Source organism: Mya arenaria, chromosome 7 (genome assembly GCF_026914265.1).
Source record: "Mya arenaria isolate MELC-2E11 chromosome 7, ASM2691426v1".
In the NCBI taxonomy this organism is placed as follows: Eukaryota; Metazoa; Mollusca; class Bivalvia; order Myida; family Myidae; genus Mya; species Mya arenaria.
Window position 1 is genome coordinate 24,389,200 of NC_069128.1, and position 14,710 is coordinate 24,403,909.

The window sequence follows — 14,710 nt, forward strand, 5'->3', positions numbered from 1 at the left end:
TTTACTGAATAATTTACTGTCACCTTTAAATTATTAATCCTTTTGATGACAATGACACATGTTTTGAAGAACGCTTTAATTTGTTACATCCTCTCTGATTCGATAAAATCTATAGTTTTAACCAATGAAAATCGACCTTTTATCTGACCAGTCTAATTGACACTTCTTACGCAAGTTCTGTCAATTTCAATCAAAACAATGCATGAAATGTGCCCAATAGGTGTTGTCAAAACACACCATCAGTTGATAATCCAATTAAGCTTCAGGACATGAAGGGCATTATAACTGTAAACAGGCATATATAATTAAACCCTGTGATAAATTTGCGTAATTTTAAACACACTTTTTTTTAATTCTGGGGGATGAAAATCCCCCTCCGGGAGACCGGGGGATGTGTCGAAATTCCGGGGGATTTTTCCCCCTCCGGGGGATATGGCATGTATGTTTAAACCTAGCAGGTGACGCTAAATATAGACCCAACTTGGCATGGTGTACTGCAACAGTATTTGTCCCTGACTGTCATCTTTATCTTAAATGATTTTATCATTCTTACACTGTCCTATAAACGAGATAAGTAGAGTTATCAGAACAAATCATAACTGGTTATTCCATATTTGACTCCTTTTAAAATCAGAAACATTTTAACAAACAAGCGTTGCTATCAACAAACGCTATCATTCCAACATGGTTCATTCTGCAGGTAATTATGTTATATATTTTAAGAATTGGTTAACGTATCGCTCTCTTTGTATATAACTACTGTTTAACAGTTATGGTCTGATGTAATATCATTTCTGCTTATATGTATATTTATATTGTGTGCATTTATTGCGTGTACATATATGTTGTTTTGTGTGTATATATTATTGTGGGTGTATATATTGTTATGTGAACTCGTATATAATGCTCGTGTGTATACTGTTCTGTGTGTATTTATTGTGTGAATATATTGTTCTATTTATATATTATGTTCTCTGTGTATATATCGTTCTGTGTGTATATATATATTCTGTGTATATATTGTTATGTGTGTCCATATTTTTCTGTGTATATATATTTTTCTGTACAAATACATGTATTGTGTTCTGTGTGTGTATATATTGTTCTTTGTGTTTATACATGTTTTGTGTTCTGTGTGTGTGTATATATTGTTCTTTGTGTTTATACATGTTTTGTGTTCTGTGTGTGTGTATATATTGTTCTTTGTGTTTATACATGCATTGTGTTCTGTGTGTGTGTATATATTGTTCTTTGTGTATATACATGTATTGTGTTCTGTGTGTGCGTGTGTGTGTGTGTGTATATATTGTTCTTTGTGTTTATACATGTATATTGTTCTGTTTGTGTGTACATATTGTTCTTTGTGTTTATACATGTATTGTGTTCTGTGTGTGTGTTTATATTGTTCTTTGTGTGTATACATGTATTGTGTTCTGTGTGTGTGTATATATTGTTCTTTGTGTTTATACATGTATTGTGTTCTGTGTGTGTATATCTATTGTTCTTTGTGTTTATACATGTATTGTGTTCTGTGTGTGTGTGTATATTGTTCTCTGTGTATAAAGTGTGTGTATATATTGTTCTCTGTGTATATAGTGTGTGTATATATTGTTTTTGTGTATATAGTGTGTGTATATTGTTCTCTGTGTATATAGTGTGTGTATATATTGTTTTTGTGTATATAGTGTGTGCATATATTGTTCTCTGTGTATATAGTGTGTGTATATATTGTTCTCTGTGCATATAGTGTGTGTATATATTGTTTTTGTGTATATAGTGTGTGTATATATTGTTCTCTTTGTATATAGTGTGAGTATATATTGTTCTCTGTGTATATAGTGTGTGTATATATTGTTCTCTGTGTATATAGTGTGTGTATATATTGTTTTTGTGTATATAGTGTGAGTATATATTGTTCTCTGTGTATATAGTGTGTGTATATATTGTTTTTGTGTATATAGTGTGTGTATATATTGTTCTCTGTGTATATAGTGTGTGCATATATTGTTTTTGTGTATATAGTGTGTGTATATATTGTTCTCTGTGCATATAGTGTGTGTATATATTGTTTTATGTGTATATAGTGTGTGTATATATTGTTCTCTTTGTATATAGTGTGAGTATATATTGTTCTCTGTGTATATAGTGTGTGTATATATTGTTCTCTGTGTATATAGTGTGTGTATATATTGTTTTTGTGTATATAATGTGTGTATATATTGTTCTCTGTGTATGTAGTGTGTGTATATATTGTTCTCTGTGTATATAGTGTGTGTGTATATTGTTCTCTGTGTATATAGTGTGTGTATATATTGTTCTCTGTGTATATAGTGTGTGTATATATTGTTTTTGTGTATATAGTGTGTGTATATATTGTTTTTGTGTATATAGTGTGTGTATATATTGTTCTCTGTGTATATAGTGTGTGTATATATTGTTTTTGTGTATATAGTCTGTGTATATATTGTTCTTTGTGTATATAGTGTGTGTATATATTGTTCTCTGTGTATATAGTGTGTGTATATATTGTTTTTGTGTATATAGTGTGTGTATATATTGTTCTCTGTGTATATAGAGTGTGTATATATTGTTTTTGTGTATATAGTGTGTGTATATTGTTCTCTGTGTATATAGTTTGTGTATATATTGTTCTCTGTGTATATAGTTTGTGTATATAATGTTCTCTGTGTATATAGTGTGTGTATATATTGTTTTTGTGTATATAGTGTGTGTATATATTGTTTTTGTGTATATAGTGTGTGTATATATTGTTTTTGTGTATATAGTGTGTGTATATATTGTTTTTGTGTATATAGTGTGTGTATATATTGTTCTCTGTGTATATAGTGTGTGTATATATTGTTTTTGTGTATATAGTGTGTGTATATATTGTTCTCTGTGTATATAGTTTGTGTATATAATGTTCTCTGTGTATATAGTGTGTGTATATATTGTTCTCTGTGTATATAGTGTGTGTATATATTGTTCTCTGTGTAAATAGTGTGTGTATATATTGTTTTTGTGTATATAGTGTGTGTATATATTGTTCTCTGTGTATGTAGTGTGTGTATATATTGTTCTTTGTGTATATAGTGTGTTTATATATATATTGTTTTATGTGTATATAGTGTGTGTATATATTGTTCTCTGTGTATATAGTGTGTGTATATATTGTTCTCTGTGTGTATATAGTGTGTGTACATATTGTTCTCTGTGTATATAGTGTGTGTATATATATTTTTTTTTTGTATTTAGTGTGTGTATATTGTTCTGTGTGTTTATATAGTGCTCTCTGAATGTATAGTGTGTGTGTGTATGTATTGTAATGTGTGTATATTTTGTATGTACTTATTGTTATGAACACTTATATTGTTTGTTCAAATTATATGTATATTGTGTGTATATATTTATTGTTTTGCATGACTCAATTCACAAAACGATCAAAGCTTAGTACGTTGATTCTGTTTCTTTTCGATAAATCTTACAGAATCATTTTGGCATGATTATTTGGAAGGTAGCAATTCTCGTTGGCTGCGTTATGATATAAAACAACGCAACATTCGGTGTCTTGCAAAGTGGACTTTACGTTAGAAAATTCAATATATAAGCAATAAATACTTATGTTTAATGCATGTTGTTCTTGCATCTGTCAGTGTAAACAATGCGTTTTTGAACAGGGTTGTCTTCAACCCTGTTCAGTGTAGCCACAAACTCGACACTCACAACAGAAAATTCCTATTAATAGTAACAAATGTCGCCAGCCGATTTACCACCAAAAATATTGTTTGAGAAAGTGGAAACTATATTAATTGCAAGCTATGTTTCAAATAATCGAGGTAGATTTGACAAAGCAAGAAGCAATCATAACGCAATATCTATTTAAATAATTTAATCTGTTGAACTTAGATAAAGATAACATTAAAGTAGTATCCCTGCACCAAAAGATGAATAGATGAATGAACTTCGAAACGTAAACAAAGAATTACTATCCACTCTAAGCGCATCATTCAATCACGTGACACAATGATAAAGCCAAGTGAAGTTACAGTCGAAGAGAGATAATCATGTAATGAGGTAATGCAGTAAGTTAATCAGATTTCTCTGCCTTGCCTTTGTAAAGAAGAAGCGGGAAATCCAAGCTTGATTGATTGTCGTGCACATTTGAAGTCTACAGAGATGTTTGTTTTACTTTGTTTTAGAAAACTTGATTTACTTGGAAACTGATGTTCTAATGGTTAGTATTGATTTGCATTTGTAGTCTTTTGTGTTTCTCTTGGGTTAGCAATGGATTGGAATGATCATTATTTCATTCAGCTGCATTTATTTAGTTTTGTCATGTATTTTTACGACATCAGCAGATTTTGTATTTAAACCGAGAATGGCAGTTCTGTGATATTCTTTTAGCCTCTTTCCATATACTAATATATGTGGGTTTGGTTACTGATGATAACATGCATGGATAACAGAAGTCACCATGGGAGTACGAGGGAGTAGGAGTGTTTGATTCCATAAATCAGTAAGTTCCATGTCAATAGTTTGTTTTATGATGAACTGTGTTGTTGTTGTTGTAATCGCTGGTATTATATGTGTGTTTTATATGCTTTTGCCATTAAATTTAATTTGCCACTGCACACGATTAAATCATACATGGTATAAGATATTAGACTGTTTACGATGCTAACTTATAAACATGTTATTATTCATTATCTTATAGTTGTTTATATTTTCATGACGCTCCGATATTATATATATCTCATTCGATAATGTTGAATATAGAAATATTGAAGAACACTGTGTTTGTTGTTTGAATTTTAACTGCTACATATGGTAACCTGGACATATAGACCCAACCTCGCTTAGGAATTACAAATATATTCTCATCTTAAAACCTGGAATGATCTAGAAAGCAACAATGGTCTCATTGATCTCAATTATCACACAGTTTCCCTGCTTAAAACGTCACGTGATAGCCCACGTGGGAATAACAAACGTGCTAAAGTGCTGACGAGTTACCTGACGATATAGAAATAGAAGAGAGTTGCTGACCATATAGACAATGAAGGAAAAAAAGTTTTGAAATTAAAGATGTTATGCTAACTTTATATGATGTATATACATCTACAATTGTTTGAAATCAATTATTTAATTTTTCATCATTTTAATTAAGAAACCATTTCTCTTTAATCTGTTTTATTTTCGAAGTTGTTTTGTGAATAACAAGGCAAACATAGGCAAACTCTTTCTAATGAGTAAAGTTTGATTAGTATATATATACTCATATGTAACACCATATGATGGAGTTCTTCTCGGATTGGTTACGTTCTCCATCATTGTTTGCCTTCTTACACAGTGACATTAATTTTATTGTTAATTTTTCATTTACCATCATGCATCAATAAACCTGGGGCGGCCCCTATGGTTGTAGATTCACTGTGCAACATATCAGCACCTTATTAATACACACATGATAGTAAATCATAATGATGAAACCCCGTATAATTGAAGCATGATGTTAAAGATAAGAATTGTTAAAGATAAGATAAGAAGATAAGAACATCATTATTTTTTTATTTACCATCATGCTTCAATAAACCTGGGGCGGCCCCTATGGTTGTAGATTAACTGTGCAACATATCAGCACCTTATTAATACACACATGATCGTAAATCATAATGGTGAAACCCCGTATAAAACCCTGTTCATACAGCGCTATCAGCGCTTTGATTGATTCTGCAAGCAAAAACGTTCATATTAATGAGAAGCACTAACTGATATCTAACCCAAATTCATGATATTGTAATATGACATATGCACGCTCATTACATGGTCCCATAACGCGTTGGTACCTTTTGGGGCCGGCATTAACGATAATCTGGTACCTTATGCTCCCGGCCTTACCGTTACATTGGTTAGTTGGTACCGTTAACGCTATGTTGGTACCTTCTGGCTATCGGCATTAACGATATGTAGATACCTTCTGGTTCCCGGCATTAACGATATGTTGGTAACTTCTGGCTCCCGGCATTAACACTAAGTTGGTACGGTCTGGCTCCCGGCATTAACGCTATTGTGGTACCCTCTGGCTCCCGGCATTAACGATATGGCGGTACCTTCTGGCTCCCGGCATTAACGATACGGTGGTACCTTCTGGCTCCCGGCATTAACTCTGCGTGATATCGGAAATCAACGCTTATACCATAAATCATATGACGGAGTATGATATTTTTACACACAGGTTGTGCCCTGAGAGCGTTGCTGGCAGTGATCTATTTGTCATCAACCCTCGCGAATTCATATGGTAAGTGTATCTTTGGATTTTGTATTCTATTTAAGGCAATATGCTAATCAGAGATTTAGCTCTGGAAGAGGTGTTGAAACTTTAATGTTCTTGAAAAAAAGTTAGAGGACTTTTGACATAAGATAAAATTAAAAAAAAAATATTCATATTATTTTCTATACTAAAAATGGAGCAAAGAAATTATTGCGTGCATACGTGCGTGCGTACGTGTGTGCGTGCATGCGTGCGTGTATATTTGGTATAGTTTTATGTTGCCGTCCATTAAGGTAACAACTGAAAATACCAGCCCCAAAAATATCTTACTCGAAAATGTTTTGGGTAATTGGCTCTGATAAGAGATTGCTTAGTTGGTATAAAAATATCGTATCAATTACTAGACATTAAATATTAAACCTTAAAAGATCATTTTAGATTTGACAGACTTGCCTCCCTTGTTACAATTCAAATTCTACGTTAACAGACACACAATTGCTAAATAAAGCAATAGAGTATAAATGTTAAATTTCGGTTTAAAGCTGCACTCTCCCGAATCGACCGTTTCGTCAACTTTGTTATTCTTGTCTTAAAATCAGCCAATGTTTGCGTAAATGTCTGGAAACCAGTGATATAAGTCTGCTGACAAAAGATCAGATCGCAGGTTTTCATATTTACGTTCAACCATTGAAGTTTTTTATGCCGAACAACTCATTTTTCGTAAAGGGTTAGTAACGCTTTTAGCCATCAACCATTAAATTTCGGACGTAAATATGAAAACTGCGATGTGATATTTTGTCAGCTGTCTTATATCACTGGCTTCCAGACCTAAATGCAAACATTTGCTTATTCCAAAATAAAATAAAAATGTTGTCAAAACGGTTAATCTGTGAGAGTGCAGCTTTAAGATCGAAAATTATATCAGCAACTGATCACAGACCAGTGAAATAAATGTTTACCTTTCACACAAAAAAAATATAACAAAAAGGTTTAGGAAAATGTTAAAAATGTTAATTTAATTGGCATTTATTGGTAAATTACTGTTGAAACGGTTCCACGCGTACTAGGAAAACGTCAACAAACCAGGTATTTTTCATTTCACGGCGTGGAATCATTTTAGGGATTCGGATTGTTTTTTGTTTTTTTTCAGATCGCTAGCGTTATATATCCGATAACCATCTCACAAGTCCATTTTCAGGCTAATACAAAGAGTTATGCTAAAAAAAAATAACCATTTCCTTCAATACAATGAATACAGAGTTGTGCTTTGCGCCATTGCTTTTTATGGGATGAAATAATATCTTCAGTATGCCAACCTGATACATGTAGGAATTCAGGCACGTGCAGCCCGCGTTTTTACTGGCCTTACTATCACTGCGACTGTATCCATGGATACTACGGACACCATTGTGAACGTAAGTGTATTCTAAATATATTACATGTACATTTTCTGAACACATATCGCGATAATTCGGCATCTCATATCGCATTAAACCCTCAGGCACTTGCAGCCCACGATATCTCCGGTCATAGAATGATTGCAACTGTAACCATGGATACACTGGTTCCAATTGTGAGTACTTCTCCAGCATGTATAATACTTCCCGACCACATGACGGGATTACACAACACCTGACATCTTCATCACAACTCCGTGCCTAGCAGCCTTCTACTCCCTTGTTACTGAATTCATTTCTTAAGTGAATCCCATTACCTTTGACATAAAAGTCATATGATAGTTTATGCCTGCTGATATTCTATGCATTTACTTTTACAAAATGACATCACGGAAATGTTGAGAACTCGTTAAAAATGTGTGTTTGTGCCAAAGTTAAAATTCGACATTCAAATACGAATGGCAATAAAAGCAACATTAAAAATTGAAATATACTATTTTTTCGTCCATTAACTGCCCGCAATGGGCATTTTCCATTTTCTCAATAAAAAGAAGTTACAGTGAGTATTAACCAAAGACGGGGTATGTTTCATTTTGTTCTCGACAGATCTGCTCGCTTCGCCGACCACACAACCAATTGTGACTACATCTACACCAGCACCAACACAACCAACAACAAGGTCGCCCAAAACTACACCGTTGACACGAAGGTTGACGTCTACACCGGGAACAACAATAAAACCATTGGGTAAGAAATGTATTAAGCATTTGTAACATCAGCTGAGAAAATGAGTCAACAGAGGTCAAAGTGGCATGTTCATTTTTGCGAAATATTGTGTCTCAAATGCTCGGTCATGTAACAAATGCCATCCTCCTTTTCCAGCAAGATACCATTGTTCCAAATACTTAGCGTGTAACAAATACTATCGTCCTTTTCCAGCAAGATACCATTGTTCCAAATACTCAGTGTGTTACAAATGTCATCCTCCTTTTCCAGCAAGATTCCATTGTTCCAAATACTTAGTCGTGTTACAAATGCCATCCTCCTTTTCCAGCAAGATACCATTGTTCCAAATACTTAGTCGTGTAACAAATGCTATCGTCCTTTTCCAGCAAGATACCATTGTTCCAAATACTTAGTGTGTAACAAATGCCATCCTCCTTTTCCAGCAAGATACCATTGTTCCAAATACTTAGTGTGTAACAAATGTCATCCTCCTTTTCCAGCAAGATACCATTATTCCAAATACTTAGCGTGTAACAAATGCCATCCTCCTTTTCCAGCAAGATACCATTGTTCCAAATACTTAGTCGTGTTACAAATGTCATCCTCCTTTTCCAGCAAGATACCATTATTCCAAATACTTAGCGTGTAACAAATGCCATCCTTCTTTTCCACCAAGATACCATTGTTCCAAATACTCAGCCGTGTTACAAATGCCATCCTCCTTTTCCAGCAAGATACCATTGTTCCAAATATTTGGTTGTATAACAAATGTCATCCTCCGTTTCCGTTAAGATACCATTGTTCCAAATACTTGGTCGTGTAACTAATACCATCCTCCTTTTCCAGCAAGATACCATTGTTCCAAATGCTCGGTCATGTTACAAATGCCATCCTCCATTTCCAGCAAGATTCCATTGTTCCAAATACTTGGTTGTGTATAACCTTGCTGAAAGTATTGTATCCACACACGAAAACGCCACAACCTGCTCGTCGGCTTTCGTCCTCGATACCTGCCCGGTTAAGCACCCGGCGGAGTGGCGTGTTGGCAGAAAGGTATATAATTACATTGCAATTCATACAATGCAATACAAACTATATGGACAAACACAATAGCCAGTAGGCGAATACCTACAAGCCAAACATATTTTACTTTACAACACGAACAGCTGTTAAAATACACGGGGATGGACATATTTAACTACAAACTGTATTATATTGAAAACAAAACGTTTATAACTCGAACAACATAGGAATACAAGTAAATCGTTTCCGATTTCACTGCCAATCAATAAAGCTCGGAATCTCTGTGGTGTTCTCTTTGCTTAGGTAAAGTTGAGTCTGAGTGCTATCTCCACACTTAAAACAGTCACCATTTTGTAAGAGTTAACGTTAACTACAGTGTTCATTAAAAATGCCACACTCGTCTTTCCGTTGCAATTAACTTCACAACAACGCTATTTTGTCCGGTGACAGTAAAAATAGGGTCATACACAGAAAAAGTATCGGTCGAGAAACTGGAAACAAACATGTTTTGTTTTACCTCACTGCTGCAGTATTTGTAGGCAAATCACACTCTTTTGCTCTTTCAGATAATGACGAATTGTGATACCATTCCAGCCTACACTGCTATTGTTTCTAGCACTGGGAACCAGCACGTTTCTAAGAACTCTATATCCGGTATATTTATAGAGTGTCTCAACAATCCCGATGGATTTAAGGTACGGTGATATGGATTTAAGGTTCGATGATATGGATTTAAGGTACGGTGATATTGATTAAGGTACGGTGATATGGATTTAAGGTACGGTGATATGGATTAAGGTACGGTGATATTGATTAAGGTACGATGATATTGATTTAAGGTACGGTGATATGGATTTAAGATACGGTGATATGGATTAAGGTACGTTGATATGGATTAAGGTACGGTGATATGGATTTAAGGTACGGTGATATGGATTAAGGTTCGATGATATGGATTTAAGGTACGGTGATATGGATTTAAGGTACGGTGATATTGATTAAGGTTCGGTTATATGGATTTAAGGTACGGTGATATTGATTAAAGTACGGTGATATTGATTAAGGTACGGTGATATGGATTTAAGGTACGGTGATATTGATTAAGGTACGGTGATATTGATTAAGGTACGATGATATTGATTTAAGGTACGGTGATATGGATTTAAGGTACGGTGATATGGATTAAGGTACGGTGATATGGATTTAAGGTACGGTGTTATGGATTAAGGTACGATGATATGGATTTAAGGTACGGTGATATTGATTAAGGTACGGTGATATTGATTAAGGTTCGATGATATTGATTTAAGGTACGGTGATATGGATTTAAGGTACGGTGATATTGATTAAGGTTCGATTTTATGGATTTAAGGTACGGTTATATGGATTTGATTTAAGGTACGGTGATATTGATTAAAGTACGATGATATGGATTTAAGTAGGTGATATGGATTTAAGGTACGATGATATTGATTAAGGTACAGTGATATGGATTAAGGTACGGTGATATGGATTTAAGGTACGGTGATATGGATTAAGGTACGGTGATATTGATTTAGGTACGGTGATATGGATTAAGGTACGGTGATATGGATTTAAGGTACGGTGATATGGATTTAAGGTACGGTGATATGGATTAAGGTACGGTGATATAGATTTAAGGTACGGTTATATGGATTTAAGGAACGATGATATGGATTAAGGTACGATGATATGGATTTAAGGTTTTATGTTTTAAGGTATTATAAATCCTGGTGGATTTACGGTATGATGATACATATAATGACACTTTCATTTGATGTACAGAGATGATTGAATTCGAAATCAATGCTTGCTCGCCTCATTTACTCCGGCCCTATTAACTGTTAAGATTTAACACTATATGTTTTAACTATTACTTCGTTACAAAAGGCGCAATCCAGTGTATGCAAACAAAGTAGACATTAAATGCACGACTGTGAAACTAAAAATATTTCGTGATACTTAAATTATATGTTTTATTAAATTTTAGATGGCGGTTCAGAACTGTGACAGCGCCCCCTACATTGAGCACGTGGTCAGTCGAGGCAACAACGATAGGACAGACCCGGATATCTACTTTACCATCAGTTAAATTTTGATGACGTGTTTATGAAATTTCTGTTGGAATTTCTGTTCAATTATATCATTTTCTTTACCGAACAGAACAGACATTTTTTTCCTTAAGCATCAGCTTAATCCACCAAGATTGTAGCTTAAGCAACATCTCATCGTCACATCACACAAATATAAAACACACGCACGCACGCACGCACGCACGCACGCACGCACACACACACACACACAAAATCAATACATATATATGTACATTTAAATTGGCAATGACTTTGCTGATTATATGTTCATATAGTCATATATCACGCATCCAACACAAATGACGAAACGCTTTTGGTCCAGGGCTGGTCACATGGTGACCCCATATTTTTCCATATTGGGTCACCAAATTTATATCGTACCAAAAATGGCGTCTATTTTCCGATTCCGATGAATATTCCGATGAATAAATGAAACACATAAACATGAAAACAGGTGGTCGACGTGATATATACGTTACGGCATTGGTAGGTGACCCGATATGGGATATACGGGGCGCAGAAAACAATATCGGGTCACCAACTAACCCAATAACTTAAATTATTGATTGCATATTTTCGTGGTACGATAAGCATGTGTATCAGTGTTTTACACCTTTTTGTGAATTGGCCAGGGCCTTAAGAATTATGAAAAAAGCGACATAATGTCTATAATTATGATGTACGATATTATACTTCAAACAAGGAAACAAAGCAAAGGCACTTTAAGAAGATGTGAGATTATGAATGCACTTAAACATTACTGTAGTACTTGACTTGTTACGAGTTGCGAGAAAAAAATTATTGTGAATTTTAAGTCAATTTTTTGACTTCATTGACAGCAATACAAGTTGAAAGGGACTTTATTGACGGCAATACGTGGTGACAGAGACTTCATTGACAGCAATACGTGGTGAAAGAGACTGTATTGACAGCAGTATGTGGTTACATTGACTTCTTTATCAGCAATATGTGGTGACAGAGACTTCATTGACAGCAATACGTGGTGACAGAGACTTCATTGACAGCAATACGTGGTGACAGAGACTTCATTGACAGCAATACGTGTTGACAGAGACTTCATTGACAACAATACGTGGTGACAGAGACTTCATTGACAGCAATACAGGGTGATAGGGACTTTATTCACAGCCATGTGGGGTTAAATAGACTGCATAGACAGTAATGCAGGGTTAAAGAGAGACTTTATTGGCAGCAATTGGGGTAACAGAGACTTCGTTGACGGCAATACGGGGTAACATAGACTTCGTTGACGGCAATGCGGGGTAACAGAGACTTCATTGACATCAATGTAGGATAACAGAGACTTCAAGAGAGACTGTATTGGCAGCATTACATTGGTACTGGGACTTCTTTGACAGCAATGCGGGGTAACAGAGACTTTATTGACAGAAAGCGGGGTTAAAGAGAGACTTCATTGATAGCAATGCAGAGTAACAAAGACTACATTGACAGCTATTCGGGTTAGCAGATATTTCATTTACATGCAATGCTGGGTAACAGAGACGTTTTCATTCTCATGCACAATCTACATACCTAGTGACCCCATATATCGTGTGCGTCATTTAAAAGGGATGTTTGAGTAGATAAACAGTCAAAATTAAACCATAACAAATATTACTTAATCGCTTTTTTGGCCTTAAAATATTATACAATTATATTTCAGTGAAATAAAAAAAATGCGATTATAAGTAGATGGTAACTACATGTAACTATAACGTTTTTTAGGTCATTTATTTTACATAATCTGTAATCAGGAAGCAATTCCCTTTCATATGATATAAATAATTACATGGGGACACCAGGCATGAACAGTTAACATGTAGCGTAACACTACGGAGAACTCTCTAAGTGTCCACTTAAACATCGTCTGCTTCCAGAAGTAATCTCTAGTCCAAAAAGAACTCAACCGGGTGAACTCACCCGTCCCTTTCTGCTTCTCATAGAAAATGATCCAGCTTAAATACTATGAATATGAGGCAAATGTGACAGCTTAACAACCCAAAGCGCATGTGTACCAAGTCGGCTGTCAACCTCTTCCGCATTCAATGACAATCAAATTATTTTAATATGCCTTACTATAATTACTAAACATTCAGTATGAAGACAAATATCCATTTAATTAAAAGCTAATTATATCATAAAATTAACCGTAATAAGATCATTATGTTACAAACATTGCTGTCGATAGATGAATAAAATGACAACAAATTATAGTGGCACATCGGAAACCTCAAGGCAGCAGACACTGGAGTGCCAGAAATGTGTATGCGCTTATTCCGCAAAGTATTGTACATAATTTATGAAGGCGCATAAGGAGAAATCCTGGTAATAACGATCGTCATATAGACATAACATGTCAATATACCTTTTGTGAACATACAGGTACACCGGCCGTTTTATTAAAAACTAAATAACTCATTTGGTTTTGTCAAAGTTAGCCAAAATGTTTATTGCTTGCCCAATATGTATCCACTAGTTATTATTAACAAATCAAATTATTTAAGTGTAAACTAGCCAAAAGGTAAGCTGTGGACAACGTATGGTGTAGTCAAACTCACAGTGGCTTGATGACAAAGGCTCATTAAAGTCACAATAAATAATTTCAACTAGCCAACATTATATTTTATACATACTTGAACATGTCTATTATCAATATAATACATTGCCATAAACATAAAATGAGATTTGAAAAAAAAATAAAAAATACCCTATACTGTAATATGAAACGGGTACTACGTCATTTTGACAGCATAATGTCTGGCTAGCGCTTGTGATATTTCGCATTTTGAAGCATTTTCGTCGTCTCCTGTTTCCCTTGACAAGAATACAGGTGTTTACGTGTATATAACGGGCCACTGCATCTGTGAGCCAGGTATTTTGTTTGTAGGTTACGAAGAAGTTATAATTTTCAACGAGAATTGGTCTTTGTTTATATATAATGAATAAATAGAGGATATTTGTTTATTTCAGTGTAAGATCGTATTTTATTTCACGAGTGTCATAGAAAAACATATTTTCACGAGTGGCGAAGCCACGAGTGAAAATGTAGTTTTTTTATGATCACGAGTGAAATTAAATACGATCTTACACTGAAATAAACAAATTTTCTGTTTCTTTTATGCTTATTTTCGGAGTTTTATTTGTTTTTTTCTATTTAT

The 14,710-nt window shown here is 34.5% G+C and overlaps 1 protein-coding gene across 2 annotated transcripts; it reads left to right on the forward strand.

The window, feature by feature from the left end:
• Nucleotides 1-600: 600 nt before the first annotated feature.
• Nucleotides 601-12,192, forward strand: LOC128241858 (uncharacterized). 2 transcript variants are annotated; one of them, XM_052958967.1, is made up of 7 exons: nucleotides 601-700; nucleotides 6,236-6,298; nucleotides 7,579-7,686; nucleotides 8,275-8,415; nucleotides 9,299-9,447; nucleotides 9,984-10,112; nucleotides 11,429-12,192. In XM_052958967.1, exons 1-7 carry the CDS (start codon nucleotides 685-687, stop codon nucleotides 11,528-11,530), a joined length of 708 nt encoding a protein of 235 aa, XP_052814927.1. In that variant the 5' UTR covers nucleotides 601-684; the 3' UTR covers nucleotides 11,531-12,192. The 2 variants fall into 2 exon arrangements, with proteins under 2 accessions (XP_052814927.1, XP_052814926.1); XM_052958966.1 differs by lacking the exon at nucleotides 601-700 and having other exon boundaries at nucleotides 6,178-6,298.
• Nucleotides 12,193-14,710: the final 2,518 nt, after the last annotated feature.

Bases quoted from the DNA above. Each gene is read 5' to 3' on its own strand.
- LOC128241858 (XM_052958966.1), top strand. From the start codon at position 6,217: ATGATATTTTTACACACAGGTTGTGCCCTGAGAGCGTTGCTGGCAGTG. The intron at 8,416-9,298 runs GTAAGAAATGTA...CTCCATTTCCAG, and splicing joins AACAACAATAAAACCATTGG to CAAGATTCCATTGTTCCAAA. The intron at 9,448-9,983 runs GTATATAATTAC...TTGCTCTTTCAG, and splicing joins AGTGGCGTGTTGGCAGAAAG to ATAATGACGAATTGTGATAC.